Source organism: Stegostoma tigrinum, chromosome 30, assembly GCF_030684315.1.
Source record: "Stegostoma tigrinum isolate sSteTig4 chromosome 30, sSteTig4.hap1, whole genome shotgun sequence".
NCBI lineage: Eukaryota > Metazoa > Chordata > Chondrichthyes > Orectolobiformes > Stegostomatidae > Stegostoma > Stegostoma tigrinum.
The window spans coordinates 13,964,426-13,987,054 of NC_081383.1; the positions used below are offsets into that span (position 1 = coordinate 13,964,426).

Consider the following 22,629-nt stretch of genomic DNA (forward strand, 5'->3'; position numbering starts at 1 on the left):
ACACACATCTAAATTTGTAGATGACACAAAGCTAATTGGAAACCAGAGTTGTGTGCAGGACATAAAGAGGAGTCAAACAGACATAGAGAGGTTAAATGTTCCATCAAACTTTAGTGTGCTCATGCAAGCAGGTATAGCAAGAAAATTAGAAAGGTGAATGACATGTTGGCCTTCATTGTACAAGAACTGCATTACAGGAATAAAGAAATATCCCTTTGATTGTACAGGGTTTAGTGTGTAGTTTTGATCTCCACATGTAAGATAAGACATATTTGCACTGGAGTCGTACAGTGAAGGTTGGTAAGCAGGAAGTAAGCAGATCAGCTATGATCTTACTGAATGGTACACTGGGCTTGAGGGGCCAAGGGGCCTACTTCTACTTTTAATCTGTATGTTCAACAAGCCACACAACTGACTCCTACACTTACCTTCTGCTCTATATGCATACAACTAAGTTAGAAATAACAATCCTTGAGGTACAACTAACATAAAGGTCACAAAGTCATTTGGTAAAAAGAAATAACAGGTCTAAATTTAAATCTGAGAATGTCCACCCAATTGAGGAACAAAAATACGTTGCAATAATAAAATACCCTCAGCCCCCAAGCCAATATCCTGGCAGGAAGACCACAAGTACTAACCCACTTCAGATTCCCAATTTAAATCACACATGAAGTGCATTTGATTAAATGACTAATCTGTGTTACAAGATATTGATCAGAATTTGGCATATGATAACAAGTCACACACTGCAAAAGCAGAGTTGCAAGAAGGAAATTATAGTAATTACATTTAAACTAGAGGCAAATAAAACAAAACAAAGACCAGAAGCAACTGACAACACACTTAAAAATTGTAGGTTCTCTCTAAAGTACTCTACAGTTTCAAGGTGATGAGCTTTACCTACAAATACTCAGTGTGCCTGGGTACAGAGAAATAATTACCTGAGTTCTGGATGAGTAGTGGATCTTGTTCAGAGTCCAGTCTGCTGGTAGTGGAGGAGATGGGTGGCGAGTTTGGAGTTTGGCTGCAACTCTCACCTTCAATGCCATCCAACTCCTGGTCCATGTAATCTCTTACAAAAGGGAGAAAAAGATGTTAGTACTACATAAAGGTGACCTAAGCTTTGACACGTGAACTGACAGACAAGATTCATGCAAGATGATAAATATATGTAGAAATACGTCACAATTTGTGAAAGATTAGTTCATCACTTTTCAATATGACCTCACATAAACCAAAACCAGATATTGCTCTCACATGGTCCTTTCTACTCACAGTTTCACCTTGTGTTCCACTCTAACAATTACTTTTTTCCTACTAAAAGAGGAAAACCTGCCCTTTACTCCTAAATTATAAAATGATACAAATCATACAAATAAAGCTTTTATCAGTTCTAACAGCTTACATACATTAAAAGGAGGTCACATGAAGACATATATACAATGGTCACGCGTAACTCATACACACATGGTCTTCAGTTCATTTGGCCAGCATGGCAAATTTCCTTGTAACTTCGGTGATTTATTGAAACTCATTAGATTATCCTCCCTTTGGCAAAATTTATACAAGTGTTCCCTTCAAAATTCAGCCATGAAAAAATCTGACTGCAATTGGTATTTCATTAGATTTACAAATGCAGCACGCGTATGTCACGCGTATACGTGGGTGGATAGATATATGTGAGCCCTTTATTTGGTCTGACATTCAGGTGGGGGCGTGGTGTGGAGCGAGGTAGATTGGGGTAAAATACCCATGAAGATACTGGACGGATCATCTTCTTACAGATGTTTGACTTTTAGATTAGATTAGATTAGATTAGATTCCTACAGCGTGGAAACAGGCCCTTTGGCCCAACAAGTCCACACCGCCCCTTGAACCATCCCACTCAGACCCATCCCCCTGAACATTACGGGCAATTTAGCATGGCCAATCCACCTAGCCTGCACATCTTTGGACTGTGGGAGGAAACCGGAGCACCTGGAGGAAACTCACGCAGACACGGGGAGAATGTGCAAACTCCACACAGACAGTTACCCAAGGCTGGAATTGAATCCGGGTCCCTGGTGCTGTGAGGCTGCAGTGCTAACCACTCAGCCACCATGATAAAACACTTTGCATTAGTAGTTTACTGTATAATATATACATTATGCATTATCAATTTTTTCTGTGAACACTCTTCTTTTTAAATTTGGTGACATGTCCAGCCAAGTAAACAATCTGCAAATACTGCAATTTTCACTTTGTTATGTGTGATTGTTAACACATCATAAAGCATGCCAAAGGGTGCCAGTTTAGCTCAGTTGGCTGGATGGCTCTCTAATGAGAGTAGCCCCCTCTCTAACGGCTATAGCAGGCCATTATATTTCCCAGCCTGAATATCCAGTTTAAAAACAAAATGCAAATCAAGACTTTCGTAAAAGTTCTGACTGAATTGGCCTACTGAAATTAATGCAATGTACTTAAGTACTACTGTCAGTATTGAAAGGTACAGATCTGAATCACAACATAGCAAATAGCTTCCAAAAGACAAACAAACATTGTCTGCATTATTATTTACTTCGTAATGCTTTAAAAGCTGTATGAACATCTCAACTGGAAAATTCGTAACTGTAGATCACCTATTTAAACCTGTTAATTTTTTTTTCCTTGGATCTCCAATAAAACAGTTATGTGTGGTAATAAAATGTGAGGCTGGATGAACACAGCAGGCCAAGCAGCATCTCAGGAGCACAAAAGCTGACGTTTCGGGCCTAGACCCTTCATCAGAGAGGGGGATGGGGGGAGGGAACTGGAATAAATAGGGAGAGAGGGGGAGGCGGACCGAAGATGGAGAGTAAAGAAGATAGGTGGAGAGAGTATAGGTGGGGAGGTAGGGAGGGGATAGGTCAGTCCAGGGAAGACGGACAGGTCAAGGAGGTGGGATGAGGTTAGTAGGTAGCTGGGGGTGCGGCTTGGGGTAGGAGGAAGGGATGGGTGAGAGGAAGAACAGGTTAGGGAGGCAGAGACAGGTTGGACTGGTTTTGGGATGCAGTGGGTGGGGGGGAAGAGCTGGGCTGGTTGTGTGGTGCAGTGGGGGGAGGGGATGAACTGGGCTGGTTTAGGGATGCAGTAGGGGAAGGGGAGATTTTGAAACTGGTGAAGTCCACATTGATACCATATGGCTGCAGGGTTCCCAGGCGGAATATGAGTTGCTGTTCCTGCAACCTTCGGGTGGCATCATTGTGGCACTGCAGGAGGCCCATGATGGACATGTCATCAAGAGAATGGGAGGGGGAGTGGAAATGGTTTGCGACTGGGAGGTGCAGTTGTTTGTTGCGAACTGAGCGGAGGTGTTCTGCAAAGCGGTCCCCAAGCCTCCGCTTGGTTTCCCCAATGTAGAGGAAGCCGCACCGGGTACAGTGGATGCAGTATACCACATTGGCAGATGTGCAGGTGAACCTCTGCTTAATGTGGAATGTCATCTTGGGGCCTGGGATGGGGGTGAGGGAGGAGGTGTGGGGACAAGTGTAGCATTTCCTGCGGTTGCAGGGGAAGGTGCCGGGTGTGGTGGGGTTGGAGGGCAGTGTGGAGCGAACAAGGGAGTCACGGAGAGAGTGGTCTCTCCGGAAAGCAGACAGGGGAGGGGATGGAAAAATGTCTTGGGTGGTGGGGTCGGATTGTAAATGGCGGAAGTGTCGGAGGATAATGCGTTGTATCCGGAGGTTGGTAGGGTGGTGTGTGAGAACGAGGGGGATCCTCTTGGGGCGGTTGTGGCGGGGGCGGGGTGTGAGGGATGTGTCGCGGGAAATGCGGGAGACGCGGTCAAGGGTGTTCTCAATCACCGTGGGGGGAAAGTTGCGGTCCTTAAAGAACTTGGACATCTGGGATGTGCGGGAGTGGAATGTCTTATGTGTGGTAATTTATTTTAAATTAAATATTGATTCCAGCAGGTTAGATGTCTGTCATCCAGACACATAAGCTTAATTGTACACTAATGACCTTGAGCTTATTCCTCATATCACACTATGGCTGACAACTCAATTCACATTTAGTCTACACTGTATCACCTCTCCTTTTCTAATAGTCCTAGCTCATCTAACCTGGTGCCCAAAATTGAAGATGGGATCTATACCAAACATTGTGGAGTAACTGGCATTTGACACATGTAAATTCATTACTGTTCTGTCAGAAATCTTCTGTAGAATTTATACAATACTGCTTAGGATTAAAAAAGTATATATATAAAGTTATATATAGGATTAAAAAGTCAAGTTTCTAAGACTTTACACAAGGCGCCTTTACTCAAGTAACATTTGAGAGGTTGAAATCCACCATCTTGCATCAACACTATTTGCTGTCTGTTGTTAAGACAACAGGCAGGCAGTACAGCTTTGAGGAGTGTTTGCAGCTGATGGCAGTACTGACTCAGTAGAGTGGGAGAAATAGTCGGCATTTGACTAACTAGGGTCCTGCTCCTCCAGCAGCTCAAAATACTTAGTATCTCTTTATCCCATCTACCCAATCTATGGGGATACCCCCACTCTCCAACTCAGCACTGCACTGAAACAGATTCACTCAAGTTAGCTGCAGAGAATCTGGCAGGATCTGGCTGCGCCCTCATACCCTAGAAGAGAATGGCTGTATGGAACAGGGGTTATTTTCTTACTGTGAGGAGCAAAACCCAAAAAAACCCTCTTCCATAAAAGGTCTGTCCTCAAGCAGTTGAAATGGTTTCAGACCTGACACATGCTAACCATTCATAGGGAAAATTACAGCTTTCTTAATTGCTTTTGGTCCTTTTGCGATTCACCTTAAATCAAGGTCCTCTTGTACTTGACTCCCTTGCCAAAGGCAATGTTTTCTCTGTTTTGAATATGTGTGAGTCTCTCATGATTTTGAGCATTGCTATTAAATTTGTTACCACTTTTTGAAGGAAAACAATCCCACCTTCTACAATCTATCGATGTAACCAAAGGCACACCTCCTGGGAAGCATTTTATTTAAATCTTTGCAGCATTTTCACATTGCTCCTAAAGTGCTCTGCCTGGAATTCCAGTTATGACTGATTCAGGAACAAAAACAATGTTACTGGAAAAGCTCAGCAGTTTGGCAGCATCTGTGGAGGGGAAAACAGAGTTAATGTTTTGGGTCCAGTGACTCTTCACTGAGGAACTCAACTGAGAACTCAGAACTCAGCTCTGAGGAAGTGTCACCAGACCTGAAATGTTAACTCTTGTTTTCTCCGCCACCGACGCTGCCAGGCCTGCTGAGCTTTTCCAGCAACATTGTTTTTGTTCCTGATTTAAAGCATCCACAGCTCTTTTGGTTTTTATGACTGATTCAGTCTTGGTAATACATGTTTTGCCCCTTTTCATGAATAAAGGCACAAAGTGCTGGAGAAACTCAACAGGTCTGGCTGCATCTGTGGGGGATGAAACAGAGTTAATATTCTGAACCCAATAAGACTCTTCCTTAGAACTGCAAGTTTTAGAAAATTATGTTTTTATGCTGTTGGTACAGGGAGAGGAGAAGCATGTAGAACAGATTGTGAAGGTGCCAGAGCAAAAGGCAAAGGGAATGCGAATGGTAAAAGAGAGATATCCATGAAGAATAGGTGTCAATGAAAGATATTAATAGCAGAAAATCGGTCAACTCTATTTGAGAACAAAACCATGCAAACAAGACATGTGGATGAACGGGGAGGCAGAAGGGTAATCGAAATGGATGGCAGTGTTCATGCTCTGATGTTGCTGAACTTCAGTGTTGAGTCCAGAAGGCTGCATTCTGCACGGAGTTCAATAAATTCAGACCACAAACACTGTCCTCCATTTGATTTCACCGCACGTCCTCTTTGCAAGGCTAATAGGAAGCAGAGTAGGCAAAAATACGGCATCTTCAGGTTGGCAAGTTGTGTTGACAGTAATGACACAGGGATCAGTGGTGAGGCCTCCTAATTTGTCCTATTGTCTAGAAACTACTTACAATGTATATCAATGACTCAGACACAGCTAATACATGGCTGCTAAATTTGCTGATGGGACAAAGATAAGTCAGAAAGTTAGTTAGGAAGAATGCACAGAGTTTGCAATGGGTCATAGATAATTTAAATGTGTTGACCAAAATTCAATAGATGCAGTATAAATGTGGAAAAATGTGCTTTTGTCTATTTTGGCAGGAAAAGTAGAAAAGTGGAATTTAACCAGAGAGAAACTGCAGAACTCAGAAGGTACGGAGTGATCAGAATGCTGTAGTATACGAACCACAACTGGGTAAGCAACAATTAGGAATACAAATTAAACATTATTATTATTTTTGGGGAATGGAATATCAAAGTAAGCATATTGTGCAAGATATTGGTGTATTTGAACATTTTTAGCTTGCTTATTTAAATAAGGATGTAAGTACATTATCTCTTGCACTTTGACAGCATCTACTTCCTGGTTAAATGTAGATACAAAGTATTCAATCTTGTCCTCTGCCTCTGTGCAAATGATCTTTGAGCCCCTAATTAGCTCCAACAGCTTTTAAGACCCTTTACTACTTTTAAGCCTAGAGAAGGCTTTAGAATTCCATTTGGTTGTTTCGCTTCTCATTCCTTTTCCACTTTTGCTCCGAGCATTCTACCTTCAGCCTGATTCTTACACTTGTATTATCAGTCATATACACCCCTTTTCTACTTTATCTTACTTTTATATCACTTTCATCATTCAAGGTTTTTGACTTTGTTTTGTACCCTTCGTGGGAATGTACCCCAATTGTATCCAAACTTTCGCCTTTCAAAAGGCACAATGCAGTTCTGTTAAGAGTTCTGTGCATTAATATTTAATCTACGCTGTCCATATCAATCCTCAAACCAATGAAATTCACCCTCCTTCCTTTAATGGATTTTACTCTAGATTGGCCTTCCTTTGTCCTTTTCTCTAGCTAACCTAAATCTCACGAAACATCAGCAATTGGAAATAATACTGATAGAACAGTGGAGGTAAAATCCTGGAATTATCCCAAAACCAATTAGATATTGCTGTGGAGGAACTTTAGGTCCTCTGTAAATGAAGGTAAGTGAAATTGCCTTCCTCATATCACTTACAAACAGTTAAGTTTGGAAAATTTAACCTTTCATCATTAAATGTAACAACTAATTACTACAAATTATACTAATAATGACCTTAATTATAAAATCCTTTAAAGAGAGTTTTAACTTCATTATATTCAACAATTAAGTGCAAGATTACCAACAGTCCTACTCTGAAGGAAAAGTCTACAGTGCAAACACGTAGTAACACACTATAACAGTCCCAAATTAATTTTCTACGGTCACAGAAGAATAGAATCGAATCCCTACAGTATGGAAACATGCCCTTTGGCCCAGCAACTCCATACCGACCCTCAGAACATCCCAGCCAGACCCATCCCCCTAATCTACACATCCCTGAACACTACGGACAATTTAGCAAGGCCAATCCACCTAGCCCGCACTTCATTGGACTGTGGGAAGAAATCAGAGCACCCGGAGGAAACCCACGCAGACATGGGAAGAATGTGCAAACTCCACACAGGCAGTCACCCGAGGGTGGAATCAAACCCGGGTCCCTGGTGCTGTGAGGCAGCAGTGCTAACCACTGAGTCACCGTGCTGCCCTAAACAGAGGAGGATAAAGAAAGACATCACAAGCATGTGAGCAAGATGGAGAAACAGAGTTCAGAATAATAAGAATTAAATGTCCTGACTTCTCCACATAATCAAATAATAGCCGTGTTGATTTTGTCACTAAAAACAGTCCATGGATTGAATGCCTAGAATAATACTTACAGGACACCTGGGTGAAGACTGTACTTCTTCTTTCCAAATTTTGTTTGCTGAGCAAAATAATCGTAACGTTCAGATTTCTTCCACATGTAATAATACGCAACGCACTCACCAACGGAACGTGTTCTTACCTAGATAGATTCAAGAATGCTGTATGTTGTGAAGCAAATCTATAATTTACTCATCATGCAGTCAATTTTAAATAGGCATCAATTATCAACAGGGTTTATTTTAAAACTACACTTTATTATGTACAAATTTTGTGATCAGTAACATAAAACATAGAACTTAGAATCAAAGTCTCTGCTATTGGATCCATCCTGCCTGGAAACAGTTTCCTCAATTATTTATCCAAACTGCTTAGTACTGAATCAACTGCTACAATTTTGTAATACAGTGAATTTCAGACGACACCTACTTGCCACTCACTGATGCATGCCACTCACAGATGTAGTACTGCAGAACTTATTATGTTATGCACAAACAAACCATGCACAAGAAAATTTTCCTTTAAGATTTGCACAATTGGAGACTCACAACATTCTTAAAAGGGACCACGCAATGCAACAGATCAGCTGTGTGCAGCATTGGGAAATTGGTGAGAACATGATTACTAAGCCATCTAACACTGGAAAGAGTTTATTTTTACTTCTCTACCAAAGCCACTGAGAATTTTGAGCACGATCAAATCTCCCTTAATTTTCAGATATCACTCTGGAAAATGTCTTGTACTTTTTCTAAGCTCCTAAAGCTCAATTCAGAAGTGTTGTCTTGAATGGAACACAATATGTCAGTTGACACCTATCTAGTGTTTTAGAGAGGTTTAATATAACTGCATTCTTTTCATATACTTAACAAAGCCTAAGTGTCCTTTATAGCAATCTTTTCAACTTAACCTGTCAACATCAGAGGTATGTGTTCAATAACATAGTTCTCTGGTCGCGTACCCTCCATAAAATTGTTTGGACCGTTTACTTTTATATTGATTCTCTCAGTTTTTCAAATCAAAATTTATCACTTCACATTTCTCTACATTAAATTTCATGATGCATGCATCTGCCCTGATCTTGAAGTGTCCTCCTGAAGTCTGCAACAATTCTCCTCTGTTTATGACAAACAGGAATTTCATGTCATTTGAAAACTCTGAAATGTGTACCAAAATTTGTAACTACCAAGACCAGGTAGTTAATAAATAGCTGAAAGGGCAATGGTCTCAATACCAATCCCGAAGTAACATCAAGGTATACATCAAGTCCTGTGTGAAATACAAAAAAACCTACTCACCACTTCTCTCTGCTTCTTTCCCTCAACTTATTTTGCGCCCATGCTGTCACTGTCCCTTTCATACACTTAAAGTATCTCCCAGTGTTTTATATATACTTCTGCTTTACCACTTTTTACTTCATATAAGATTTCTAATATTTTCTCCTTCACTGCTATATTAGCAGCATTATCTTTGCTAGTGAAGACTATTCATTCAGTATCTCAGCTATGTCCTCAGTCTCTGCAGGATTTCTTTTCTTTTGATTAATTTTTTATTACAAATCTTATTATTATGCAAAGTTCCTTTTTCTTTTTAAACTAACTCCTAGTTGCAGGATAATTTATTTATTTTCTACAACCCATCTGGACACTATTGCTGAGGTATTAAATATATTTAACATGTATGTACACCACTTAATATTGAATTGGAGAGACTACAGAATGCCAGAAACAGAGGGATGTGGGTGCCCTTGTAGATGAAATAGAACTATTAGCTTGGAGATAGAATTAAACAATTAGGAAAGCAAATGTAATGTGGCCTTTGTTTTGCATGAGACAGCATAAAAACTAGAACTATACCCATCTTTTTCACACCTGTATTATAACACATATTTTTCATCTTTGTTTAAGGAGACTTGTTATTACATTGAAGTTCAATGTTCAGTAAATTGATACATGAGATAAAAATGTTATGAGGAATAGTTGGTTCTATAATTATTGGTATTTAAAATAATGAGATGCAATTCTGATTGCACCTGGCAATATTAAGTGCTGAGAAGATATTTCCTTTCTTGACAGAATCTACAACCAGGAGCCACAGTTTAAGTATAGGGTCATCAACTGAAGGTAAAACGATTTTCTTCTTTCAGATGTTGATGTTGGATATTGCTATTTCAGAGACTATGGAAGCTGAGTCATTGAATACAAACATGGTGGAGATGTTCAAAAAGCTGTCTGTTTGTAAGGGGAAAGGCTCACAGTGGAGTTGAGGCATGGACCTGGTCAGTGGTGACTGCTGAATGATGGTGCAGGCTTGAAAGGCTATAGTGCCTACTCCTGCTCTTATTTCTGATCTCCTTATTTCAGTCAGCTGCTTGATTACAAATAACATATTCAATTAGAGTCATAGTCACAGAGGTCTACATATAGAAACAGGCCCTTCGGCCCAAATTGTCCATGCTGACCAGTTTTCACAATTAATCTAGTCCCATTTACTTCCATTTGGTCCATATCCCTCCATACCTATCCCACCTATGTACCTGTCAAAATGTTTTTAAATGACAAAATTATACCTGCCTCCACCACTACTTTTAGAAGCCTGCTTCAAACATTCATCACCCTCCACGTGAAAAAATTGTACCTCTCACCTTAAACCTAAGCCCTCTAGTTTTAGTCCCCCTACCTTGGGAAAAAGTGTTGGCTATCTACATTTCCTATTCCTCTCATGATTTAATAAACCACTATAAGGTCACCCCTCAGTTTCCTATGCTCTGGGGAAAAAAGGCCCAACCTATCCAGCCTCTCCTTATAACTAAAACCTTCTAGTCTACATAGTATCCTAGTAAATCTTTTCTGCATTCTTTCTAGTTTAATAATATCCTTTCTATTGTAGAGTGAGCAGAACCGCATACAATACTCCAAATGTAGCCTAATCAACATCTTGTACAACTGCAACAAGACGTACCAACTCCTATATTCAATGTTTTGACCAATGAAAGCAAGGATGCTGAAAGCCTTCTTCACCAGCCTATCTAACTGTGACTCCACTTTTAAGGAACAATGAACTCGTACCACTTGGCCTCTTTTTCCATAACATTCTCCAAAGGCCTACCATTGACTGTATAAGTCCTGTCCTGGTTTTATCTCCAAAAAGCAACACCTTGCATTTATCAAAATTAGACTCCATCTGCCATTCCTCTGGCCCAGTTGATCAAGATCTCACTGTCTTGCCAAATATAATCTTCTTCACTATGGACTGTACCACCATTCTTGGTGTTATCCACAAACATACTAACAATACTTCCCAAATTCTCACCCAAATCATTTACATAAATGAAAAACAACAGTGGACCCAGCACTGCTTCCTGTGACATACTGCTGGTCATAGTTTGAAATATCACTACCCTCTGACCTCTACCTTCAAGCCAATTTTGTACCTAATTGGCTAGATCTCCCTGGAGCCCATGAGATTTAATCTTACTCAACAATCCACCATTCCATATCTTGTCAAAGGCCGTGCTACAATCCACGTAGGCAAAGTCTAACACTGCCCTCATCTATATTCTTGGTCACCCCTTAAAGAAACTCAATCAAATTCGTGAGACATGATTTCCCATGCACAAAGCCATGCTGACTATCCCAAATGAGTCCCAGCCTCTTCAAATACTAAATTCTAGATTGTGAGAGTAGTGTTATTCAATAACTGAGAGTTTACATGTCTGAACAAAGTCAAATGATTGAGAGAATTTTTATATCGTTTCACACATCAAAATGGCTGTCTTTTGTGTAACACAGTTCTTTAGATTTTCCTAATCAACCTGTTTAGTGATGTTACTGCACACCTCTTAAGCAGGGGAACTTGAGCCCTGGTCTTCTGGCTCAGAGTCAGGGATATTACCTCAGCACCACAAAAGCCCTTATTAAAATCTTTAAAGACCAGAGGCAAATTAACACCTACAGCCACAGCAGAATATAAATTAATGCTCTGGGCTCTTTCTCATTTCAAAAGTAACAAGTAAGCGCACTTGACATTTCAGCTGGTCAGTAAGACTTCAGTAAAGCTGAAAAAGACTATAAGGTGTCAGTTACATTGGCACTAACAGGATTACATTTTTTTCATTTCTGTATTTATGAGTGAAACACGAACAGGTAATTTCTAACAATATCAGCTGCCACACTGAAGCGTTTCCACTAATAGCCAAGTTGCTGCAACACATTAGCTGAAGCCAAATAATCTTTCCTGTCAAGTGGTGGTACTGTGATTGTGCAAAGCTCAAATGACAAACAGACAAAGGTTCAAAAGAAAAACAAGAAATACTGCCAATATGTGTAAAGCATCGTGGCTAGAAATGCAATGTAACAAGTTAATATAATACAAATCTTGAATCAACTGGTTTCTCTTGACTACTCTTTTGCCATTGAATACTTGTGTTCACGTTATAATGGAATACATAAACTTTACATTAAGGAGTACATTCTTTTAGCACTCTCCAGTTTGATTATCCCCCACAACTTATCTTAGCTTCACCTGAAGACTAAATTTGGTTTGAATTCCTTGTGTGCAACACCTTGGGATGATAGGAAGTATAAAACGTTTTTTATTTATGGATTTAGTTGGAAAAAGACATTCCATTTTAGCCACACTAAAACTAGAAAATATTCAACAAAAATAATTAACAGGTCAGACTGTATCTGTAAAGAGAAGCAAGTTAGTTTTCCAGTTTTATGTTCCTTCACAAATCATAAAAAATAACGCTACTTCTCATCGCAGCAGCTGATGGAACTGACACCTTTTCTGTTTTTAAATTCAAGTTTCCAGCTTCAGCTACACTGTGCCTGGATATCGTTTTACCTTATTTGCTTGTATAAGATGGAAATTTTTGCCATGAACCCGAAGTCCATGTTCAAAATTTCTGCATTCCTCTTCACTCCATGCACACAGTTCATCTGCAAGTGCAAAACCATAGTATGTGATCACTACAATACAGTCATGTGATACTTCCAGACATCGATAAAACAATTTCTAAGCTCCAAATGTAAGGTTATATCACAATTGATAGCCAAGTAATAATTTGCAACACAAGCCAGTTACTTACTCTCATCCTGTTAGACCATAGCAAGTTAGAATAGATAAAGGAAATTTCAGAAAGTCTTTCCATTATGAATAAAGTATCAAAGAAAAAGAGACAGCTTATAAAGTGGCCAAGAGCACTGGGAAATCAGAAGATTCTTTGTTTTTGTAGCCTTCCCAGAGGATAACAAAGAGAGAAATAAGGAAGGAGAAGATCAAATATGAAGGTAGGCTAGCTAGCAATATTAGAAATAGAACATAACAGCACAGTACAGTACAGGCCCTTCGGTCCTCTATGTTCTGCTGACCTGTCATACCGATCTCAAGCCCATCTAACCTACACTATTCCATGTACATCCATATGTTTATCCAGTGACGACTTAAATGTACCTAAAGTTGGCGAATCTACTACCGTTGCAGGCAAAGCGTTCCATTCTCTTAATACTCTCTGAGTAAAGAAACTACCTCTGACATCTGTCCTAGATCTTTCACCCCTCAATTTAAAGCTATGCCCCCTCGTGCTCGCCGTCACCATCCCAGGAAAAAGGCTCTCCCTATCCACCCTATCTAACCCTCTGATTATTTTATATGTTTCAATTAAGTCACCTCTCAACCTTCTTCTCTCTAATGAAAACAGTCTCAAGTCCCTCAGCCTTTCCTCGTAAGACCTTCCCTCCATACCAGGCAACATCCTAGTAAATCTCCTCTGCACCCTTTCCAAAGATTCCACAACCTTCTTGTAATGTGGTGACCAGAACTGTACACAATACTGCCAAGTGTGGCCGCACCAGAATTTTGTACAGCTTCACCATAACCTCTTGGTGCCGGAACTCGATCCCTCCATTAATAAAAGCTAAAACACTGTATGCCTTCTTAATAGGCCCTGTCAACCTCGGTGGCAACTTACAATAAAGGTATAAAAAGCAGAAACAGTTGGAGAAACTCAGCTGATAGTAAAAGTTTCTTCCAATACATAAGAAACAAACGAGAGGCAAAAGTAGACATTGGGCCGCTCCAAAGTGATGCTGGAAGGCTACGGATGGGAGATAAGGAAATAGTTGAAGAACTTAATAAGTACTATGCGTCAGTCTTCACAGTGGAAGACATGAGTAGTATGCCAACAATTAGGGAGAGACGGGGTAAGAGTTGAGTATGGTAGGCATTACAAAAGAGAAAGTGCTAGAAAAGCTAAAAAAGGTCTAAAAATTGATAAATCTCTTGGCCCCGATGGGCTACATCCTGGAGTTCTGAGCAAGGTGGCTGAGGAAATAGTGGAGGCTTTGGTTGTGATCTTTCAAAAGTCACTGGAGTCTGGGAAAGTCCCAGATGATTGGAAAATTGTTGTTGTAACCCCCTTGTTCAAGAAAGGCAAAAGATGGAAAATTATAGGCCAATTAGCCTAACCTCAGTAGTTGGTAAAATTCTAGAATCCATTGTTAAGGATGAGATTTCTAAATTCCTGGAAGTGCAGGGTCAGATTAGAACAAGTCAGCATGGATTTAGTAAGGGGAGGTTAGAATTCTTTGAAGAGGTAACAAGTACGTTAGACCAGGGAAACCCAGTGGATGTTATCTAGACTTCCAAAAGGCCTTTGATACGGTGCGTCATGGGAGGCTGCTGAGCAAGGTGAGGGCGCATGGTTTTCGAGGTGAGCTACTGGCTTGGATTGGGGATTGACTGTCTGACAGAAGGCAGAGAGTTGGGATAAAAGACTCTTTTTCGGAATGGCAACCGGTGACGAGTGGTGTCCTGCAGGGTTCAGTGTCGGGGCCGCAGCTGTTCACCTTATGTATTAATGATCTGGATGAAGGGACTGGGGGCATTCTGGCGAAGTTTGCCGATGATACGAAGACAGGTGGACAAGTAGGTAGTACTGAGGAGGTGGGGAGGCTGCAGAAAGATTTAGACAGTTTAGGAAAGTGGTCCAGGAAATGGTTGATGAAATTCAACATGAGCAAATGCGAGGTTTTGCACTTTGGAAAGAAGAATACAGGCATGGACTATTTTCTAAACAGTGAGAAAATTCATAAAGCAGAAGTACAAAGGGATCTGGGAGTATTGGTCCAGGATTCTCTAAAAGTCAACTTTGCAGGTAGAGTCTGTGATTAAGAAAGCGAATGTAATGTTGTTGTTTATCTCAAGAGGGTTGGAACTTAAAAGCAGTGGTGTGCTTCTGAGACTTTATAAAGCTCTAGTTAGGCCCCATTTAGAATACTGTATCCAATTTTGGGCCCCACACCTCAAGAAGGACATACTGGCCCTGGAGCGTGTCCAGCGGAGATTCACACGGATGGATCCCTGGAATGTTAGGTTTAACGTATGATGAACGGCTGAGGATCCTGGGATAGTATTCATTAGAGTTTAGAAGGTTGAGGGGAGATCTAATAGAAACTTACAAGATAACATATGGCTTAGAAAGGGTGGACGCTGGGAAGTTGTTTCCGTTAGGCGGGGAGACTAGGACCCATGGGCAAAGCCTTAGAATTAGAGGGGGTCAATTTAAAACGGATATGAGGAGACATTTCTTCAGCCAGAGAGTGGTGGACTTGTGGAATTCATTGCCACGGAGTGCAGTGGAGGCCGGGACGTTAGATGCCTTCAAGGCAGAGATCGATAAATTCTTGATCTCACAAGGAATCAAGGGCTGCGGGGAAAGTGCAGGGAAGTGGAGTTGAAATGCCCATCAGCCATCATTTAAATGGTAGAGTTGACACGATGGGCCGAATGGCCTTACTTCCACTCCTATGTCTTATGGTCTTATGCAAGAAACTGCAGATCCGTAGTAAGTAAATCCGTATTCATATCTCTATAATAGTTATCATGAAAGAGGAATGGGTCACATGAGAAGCACTGATGAGAGAGGTGGCCTCACTCTAAAATAACTAGCTTATTGAATAGAGGTAGAAAGATTTAAAAAAAATCCCTACCTTGCACTACTTTGACATTAAATCTTAGTCTTCTGAGGGCTTCCTCTGCATTGAAGTTACATTTTACAAGTTCATACAAGGCCTGTAGATTAAAAAGGGGTTGTAAAATAAAAGAGTTGAAACCTTACACTCTATAGACAAAAATGTAGACTAAATTACCATTGAAATTAATGTCTTGAAACATGAATCTATTTAAAAATTTCAAAACTAAAAAAATCTTGGGAAATGAGGATAGAGAGAATGTGCGATAAGAATAGTGAATTACCAATTGTTCTTGGTTTCTGACATTCACTTTAACATAAAATACTTGTTCTCTCAGACAGTAACATGTCATGGCTTTATATCTATACATGAACATGTCTGTTCCCTCCACAGAAAGACGTGGCCAAAACTGTTTCCAAAAATTTGTTTTGTTTTTCAGATTACCAGGATTTTCAGTTTCTTGTTAAAATTAGTCAATGTATACATTTAAGTTAATGATTACAGTCAAAATAAACAAGGATGAGAACGGCCAGCAGATTTTTAAAAATATCCATTAACATCTAGAAAGATCATGCAGTGTCTCTTTGCACTATCAAGTTTGATCTGCCATTATATCCAGTTATTTATTTCACATATTAATCATTTTGGCTGAAGAACATCTTGATGATATTAGCCAAAAATTTGCCTGGTGCTAATTTGAACCAAACATCATCTTATGCCGTCAACAGTTTGAATTTACTTTAATAGAAGTTCAATGGTCACACTTGAAATGATCACTTGAATGAACATGTCTTTTTAAAAGTGCTAACTTTATCCACGACTCTTGCACAATTTCTTATACATACATTTTGAAAACTGTGTTGCTAAGCTACAACTGAGTTATTTTGCTATCTTTCCACCTCATACATCAAATGGAACATAACAGCATGTTCAATGGTAAATAAGAACTTTCTTGCAATGTATTACCTCTGAACTGAATGATTACAGTATGAAATGCATTCTGAGATTTGTCTGGTAGAGTAATCAGTAATTCTAAGTTGACTTTAAGTCAGTAGATTTTGATAAAACTTATCGATTGTTAATGCTAAAGTGTTCGATAAAGTATACTTCATACTTCTGTTAAAAGTAATCTGTATAGATTGACTTGTCACCTGTTCACTATCTTTAATGAGTACTCCTTCAGGCAGGCTCTCATTGGTTTTCTCATCTCTTGTTCTCTTTACCGCTTTGTATAGAAACTCTTCAACTTGTCTTTCCGGGAGAACGTAGGGATCCCAAAGCAACTGATCCTCATTATCGTAAACTAGAAGTATAGAAAAATAGCGGATGTAAGGATAATCAAAATACAAAACATAAGAATCATTCAATAGTGAATCAATATCACTAGTAGCCTAACTGCAGATGTTGATTCTTCAAAATTACAGGCTTAACAGAGAACATGCACTTTCAATGTGCCTTTCACATCCCCAATAAGTTTCTAAGTACTTTACAGCAAATGAACTACTTTCGAAATATAGTCTCCGGTTGTTTGCTGAATTCATAGAATCACAGAAATATTACAGTTCAGGGAGGAGGCCATTCGGCTTGTTGCGACCAAGCCAGCTTTCAGCAAGCACAATTCACTCTAATCCCTGATCTCTTCCTCGTAGCCTGAAGTTTTTAAATCCCCAAGCAATTGTCCAATTATAAATAAAAACCAGAAGAGCTGTGGATGCTGTAAATCAGAAACAAAAGCAGAAGTTGCTGGAAAAGCTCAGCAGGTCTTGCAGGATCTGTGAAGTGAACTCAGAGTTAATGTTTTGAATCCAGTGGCCTTTCCTAACAGTGCTTCAGGTCTGAGGAAGGGTCACTGAATCTGAAACATTAACTCTGATTTATCTTCACAGATGCTGCCAGGCCTGCTGAGCTTTTCCAGCAACTTCTGTAGAAAATCCCGAACGAATTTGCTTCCACAATATTTTCAGGCAATGCTTTCCGGCATATCAGGCCTCAAATGTGATAAATAACCAGTCAATCATTTTTTGACGATTTTGGTTAATTAATAAATACTGGACAAAACACTTGTAGAAATCCACCAATCTTCTTCAATAATGTCATGAGATTATTTATGTACACCCAAACAGGCAGAACTTCTATTTAGTATCTCATTCATCAAGAGACACTAAATAGATGGTCCAAAGTTGAAATAAAAGAAAAACCATGTGCTGCATTTGTTTAATGCTTTAAAAACAAATCAATGGTTTGTATTATGTGGGCTGGATTACACATCAAAATAAAAATTAGATTAATAATAGTGTCTCTGTTACACATACATGGCACAGCAACTTCAGATAATGAGCAGATGCCAATATCAAATTTCAAATGTTACTGTTTGAGTTGCACTGCTCAACTCAGCACCGACAAGATGTGGAGGTGTTGTGCTGGAGTGGGGTGGACAAAGCCAGAAGACACACGACACCAGGTTGTAATCCAACAGGTTTATTTGAAATCACAAGTTTTGGGGTGTGGCTCCTTCGTCAGGTGAAGTGATACACATGGAATGCCATGAAATGCATGGCAGGTATGCAATAAACCCCCCACAAAGTGTCAAATCTCACAACGTCAAGTGCTTAAGGTGTGAATTGTTCATTACTGCCAATCAATATGCCTGGCGCCGCAAATGTAATGTGGAGTTTCATTCTGTTGGAGATTTCTAAAGATGTGCAATTTTAAAAAGAATATTTCCTGTCTCTTTTCGCTCTTTCCTTCTCAACCTACCTACTTTCCCTCCTTTTCTATACCAGCTTTGACATCCAAACTAATTTCTCTAATTTAAACTTTGTTTGCCATTCATTTCCACAATTATTCAGTGTGACTGATTCATGAGACATGTAGCTGGTTTCCCTCTTCATACAGACTCTATACTCTGTTCACCTCACACTACCACCTCAGTATCTACTTTGAATTTCAGCAACTCCGTGGTGGAGGAGTAAGTTGAGCGAATGGAACATGCCTTACATTTCCTGCGACAGTGAAATCTGACCAACTAGGTTTCTTGCTCTAGCCCACTTCAGTTAACTAAAGAGTCTTGACTCTATTCAAGGGACACAACTGGAATTATGCTTTGGTATCTTCCAAGCAGTGACAACCTTGAGCAGATTTCCACAGCACTGAAAAGGTTCACCAGACTTGCCACTACCATGCACTGCATCCAAATGCATAGCAGCCCACGGAGAAATTTGTTGGAACATTACAACACTGGAAGAAGACAAGAAATGCCCCTTGTTTACAACACTAGCTGCTATATGTTGATGAATGGATAATTGGGTAGAATGGAGTATGCAGTTTAGTGGGTGAGTGATCAGTACCGACTGGATGCTGCAGTCAGATCAGGTCAGTGTGGTGGTCTAATTGGGCTGGGTCCGAATGATAGTTGGGATGTCAGGGAGACAAAGTGATTAGAGCGCCAGTTGTGAAATAATCCAGATTTTAGCCTAAATTCCCAGGACAGCATAAGATTCAGGAATAGAAATAGACCACTGAATCCATCTAGTCTGCTCCTTCATTCAATTAAATCATAGCTAATCAGAAAATCCTCAACTGCACCTTTCTGCTATTTCCCTATAATCCTGGATTCCCTGACTTACAAAAAATACGTCTGTTTCAACTGTGGATATTCTTAATAACCCAACCTCTTCAGCTCTCCATGGTAAACAATTCCAAAAGCTCACTATCACCCAGAGACAAGAAATTCCTTCTTGTCTATCTTAAATGGGTTTTCTCTGAATTGATACTCTCTGGCTCTAGACTTCTCCAGAAGTGGAAACAGTTTCTGAGTACCTGCCTGTCAAGCCGTCGAAGAATCATATGTGTTTCAATAAGGACTCCTCTCATTCTTCAAAACTTCAATGAGTACAATTCCAAATTACTCAACCTCTCTTCATAAGAAAGTTACTCCATATCTAGAATTAATCGAGTGAACCTTTCAGTTCACAGCATTCTAGGTGTGATCTAATGCCTTGTGTAGTTTTAACACCACTTCCCTAAAGACCAACAGTCCATTTGCCTTCCCTATTACCTCCTGAACTTCAATGCTAGATTTCTGTGATTTTGGCATGAGAAAACCTGAATCCCCCTGGGCTACAGCTTCTTATAGTCTCTATTTAAATAATATTCAGCTCTTTTCCAAACCAAAGTGCATAATCTCACATTTTTCCACATTATATCCGATTGGTCAAGCTTTTGCCCACTCACTTAACTCTGTAGAATCTTCGTGTCATCCTCACTACTTGTCTTCACACCTCTTTTTGTCTCATCCACAAACTTAGTGATTGTACATTCACTTCCTTCATGCAATTTATTAAATATATAACTGTGACTGCATTAACGATCCTCATGGCACTCAGTAGTTACACACTGCCACCCTCAATAGACCCCTTTTAGCTATATCGTGGTTAGTCAATACTCATCCAAACTAATATACTATTCCTAACACCACGGGTTCTTATTTTTTTAAAAAGACCCTATCTGTGATAACGTATTGAATGCCTTTTGGAAATTTAAATACACTGCATCTACTGGTTCACATTTATCCTGCTTGTTGTTACCTTCGGTCATGATTTTTCCTTCATGAATCCATGCTGACTCTGCTTGATTATATTATGATTTTCTGAATGTATTACATCTTTCATAATAAACTGTCAATATTGTTCCAAAGTTGGATATTAAACCAAGTAGCCTGAAGTTATCTGTTTTTCATCTCTCCCTTTTTGAACAAGGGAGTTACAATGAAGCTTTCCAATCCTCTAAGACTTTTCCAGAATTTAACTATTATTGGATTTAAGGAGTTTAACAGCATGTTCATTATCTAAGTAACTATTTCCCTTAATATCCTAATCCTGAGAAACTACACAGGGCAGCAAGGTGGCTCAGTGGTTAGCATTGCTGCCCGTTTCCTCTGGTTTCCTCCCACTGTCCAAAGATGCGCAGGCTAGGTGGATTGGCTATGCTAAATTGCCCATGGTGTCCAGGGTTGTTTAGCTTAGGTGGGTTAGACATGGGAAATACAGGGGTAGGGGAATAGGTCTGGTGGGATACTCTTTGGAGGGGTGGTGTGGATTTGTTAGGCTGAATGGTCTGTTTCCACATTGAAGGGATTCTATGAACGTATGAAGTACCGCATAACAGTGCCAAGTGTCCAACTTTAACTCAAATTCAAAAGACATTAAGGGTGCATGCATCCCCAAGGACTGCCCAAAGGTAGTTTAAACTTCCTGTGAAATATCCACATAGATCAATGGGTTGGGACTTCCAGGATTCCAACTTATGCCTTCAGTTGTAAATCTGTCCCCCTTTGAGCTGGAGATTGGAAGATCTGACCTACTGCTTCCTATGAAGTTCAGGGCACTGATGCTTCTCCAGTTAAGCACGAGTCATGCAGTAAGCAGTGGAGGCAAGCGAGTGAGTGAGCATCCGACGTGTTTCTACTGGGGCTGTATACTTAATTCTCCAGCAAAAACAGATTGATAATTTATTGAAACATTTGAAAGAAACATTCTACAGATTCAGTACAGCTTGGTACTAGCATGAACAATATCCAGATGACCAATGCCTCAGAAGATGGTGGAGGGTGGAGATCAGATAACTTTTTCTGCCATGAAATTGCTTCATTGTCGAATATGATTTTACAAGCACACCATGGAAAAAAATTTGCTTTGAAAAGAACGGTTGTTACAATACATTTAGGACTTTTTAAACACAAAGGTGTATAGGCCCTTATTAAACAGGGTTATCAAAAGCTATTGAGTATAGATTGAAAATGTGGAATTTGAAACACAAGCTGATCAGCCGTGAACAAAAAAACATAAATTGCTGGAAAAGCTCAGCAGGTCTGGCAGCATCTGTGAAGAGAAATCACAGATTTCGTTTTGGTTCAAGTAACCCTTCCGCTTTGTCAGAACTGGTCACTGGTCCTGAAACATTAAATCTGATTTCTCTTCATAGATGCACTTTGGTAGGAGTAACCGGAAGGCAAAGTACAGGGATAATGGTAAGATTCTTAGTAGTGTAGATGAGCAGACAGATCTCGTTGTCCATGTACACAGATCCTTGAAAGTTGCCACCCAGGTTGACAGGGCTGTTAAGAAGGCACACAGTGTTTTAGCTTTTATTAATAGAGGGATCGAGTTCCGGAACCAAGAGGTTATGGTGAAGCGGTGCAAAACTCTGGTGCGGCCGCACTTGGAGTATTGTGTACAATTCTGGTCACCGCATTATAAGAAGGATGTGGAAGCTTTGGAAAGGGTGTAGAGGAGATTTACTAGGATGTTGCCTGGTATGGAGGGAAGGTCTTACGAGGAAAGGCTGAGGGACTTAAGGCTGTTTTCATTAGAGAGAAGGTTGAGAGGTGACTTAATTGAAACATATAAAATAATCAAGAGGGTTAGATAGGGTGGATAGGGAGAGCCTTTTTCCTCGGATGGTGACGGCGAGCACGAGGGGGCATAGCTTTAACTTGAGGGGTGAAAGATACAGGACAGATGTCAGAGGTAGTTTCTTTACTCAGAGAGTAGTAAGGGAATGGAACGCTTTGCCTGCAATGGTAGTAGATTCGCCAACTTTGGGTACATTTAAGGCATTATTGGATAAGCATATGGACGTACATGGAATAGTGTAGGTTAGATGGGCTTGAGATCGGTATGACAGGTCGGCACAACATCGAGGGCCGAAGGGCCTGTACTGTGCTGTAATGTTCTATGCTGCCAGACCTGCTGAGATTTTCCAGCAATCTCTGTTTTTGTTTATGATTTACAGTATCTGCAGTTCTTTTGGTTTTTATTCAGATCAATCATGATCTTATTGAATGTAGAAACAGGTTCGAGTGGCTGAATGGTCTGCTTA

At 40.0% G+C, this 22,629-nt stretch overlaps 1 protein-coding gene across 4 annotated transcripts in view; it reads right to left on the reverse strand.

The window, feature by feature from the left end:
• Positions 1–22,629, reverse strand: part of LOC125465888 (mesoderm induction early response protein 2-like) — a 78,111-nt gene that overhangs the window by 11,047 nt on the left and 44,435 nt on the right. For all 4 annotated transcript variants that reach the window (XM_048559840.2, XM_048559843.2, XM_048559841.2 and 1 more), the window contains exons 8-12: positions 16,902–17,053; positions 15,769–15,850; positions 12,623–12,717; positions 7,792–7,919; positions 945–1,075 (exon numbers count right to left, since the gene is read on the reverse strand). In XM_048559840.2, the coding sequence (XP_048415797.1) occupies positions 945–1,075; positions 7,792–7,919; positions 12,623–12,717; positions 15,769–15,850; positions 16,902–17,053 (588 nt within the window). The remainder of the gene's footprint in view (positions 1–944; positions 1,076–7,791; positions 7,920–12,622; positions 12,718–15,768; positions 15,851–16,901; positions 17,054–22,629) is intronic.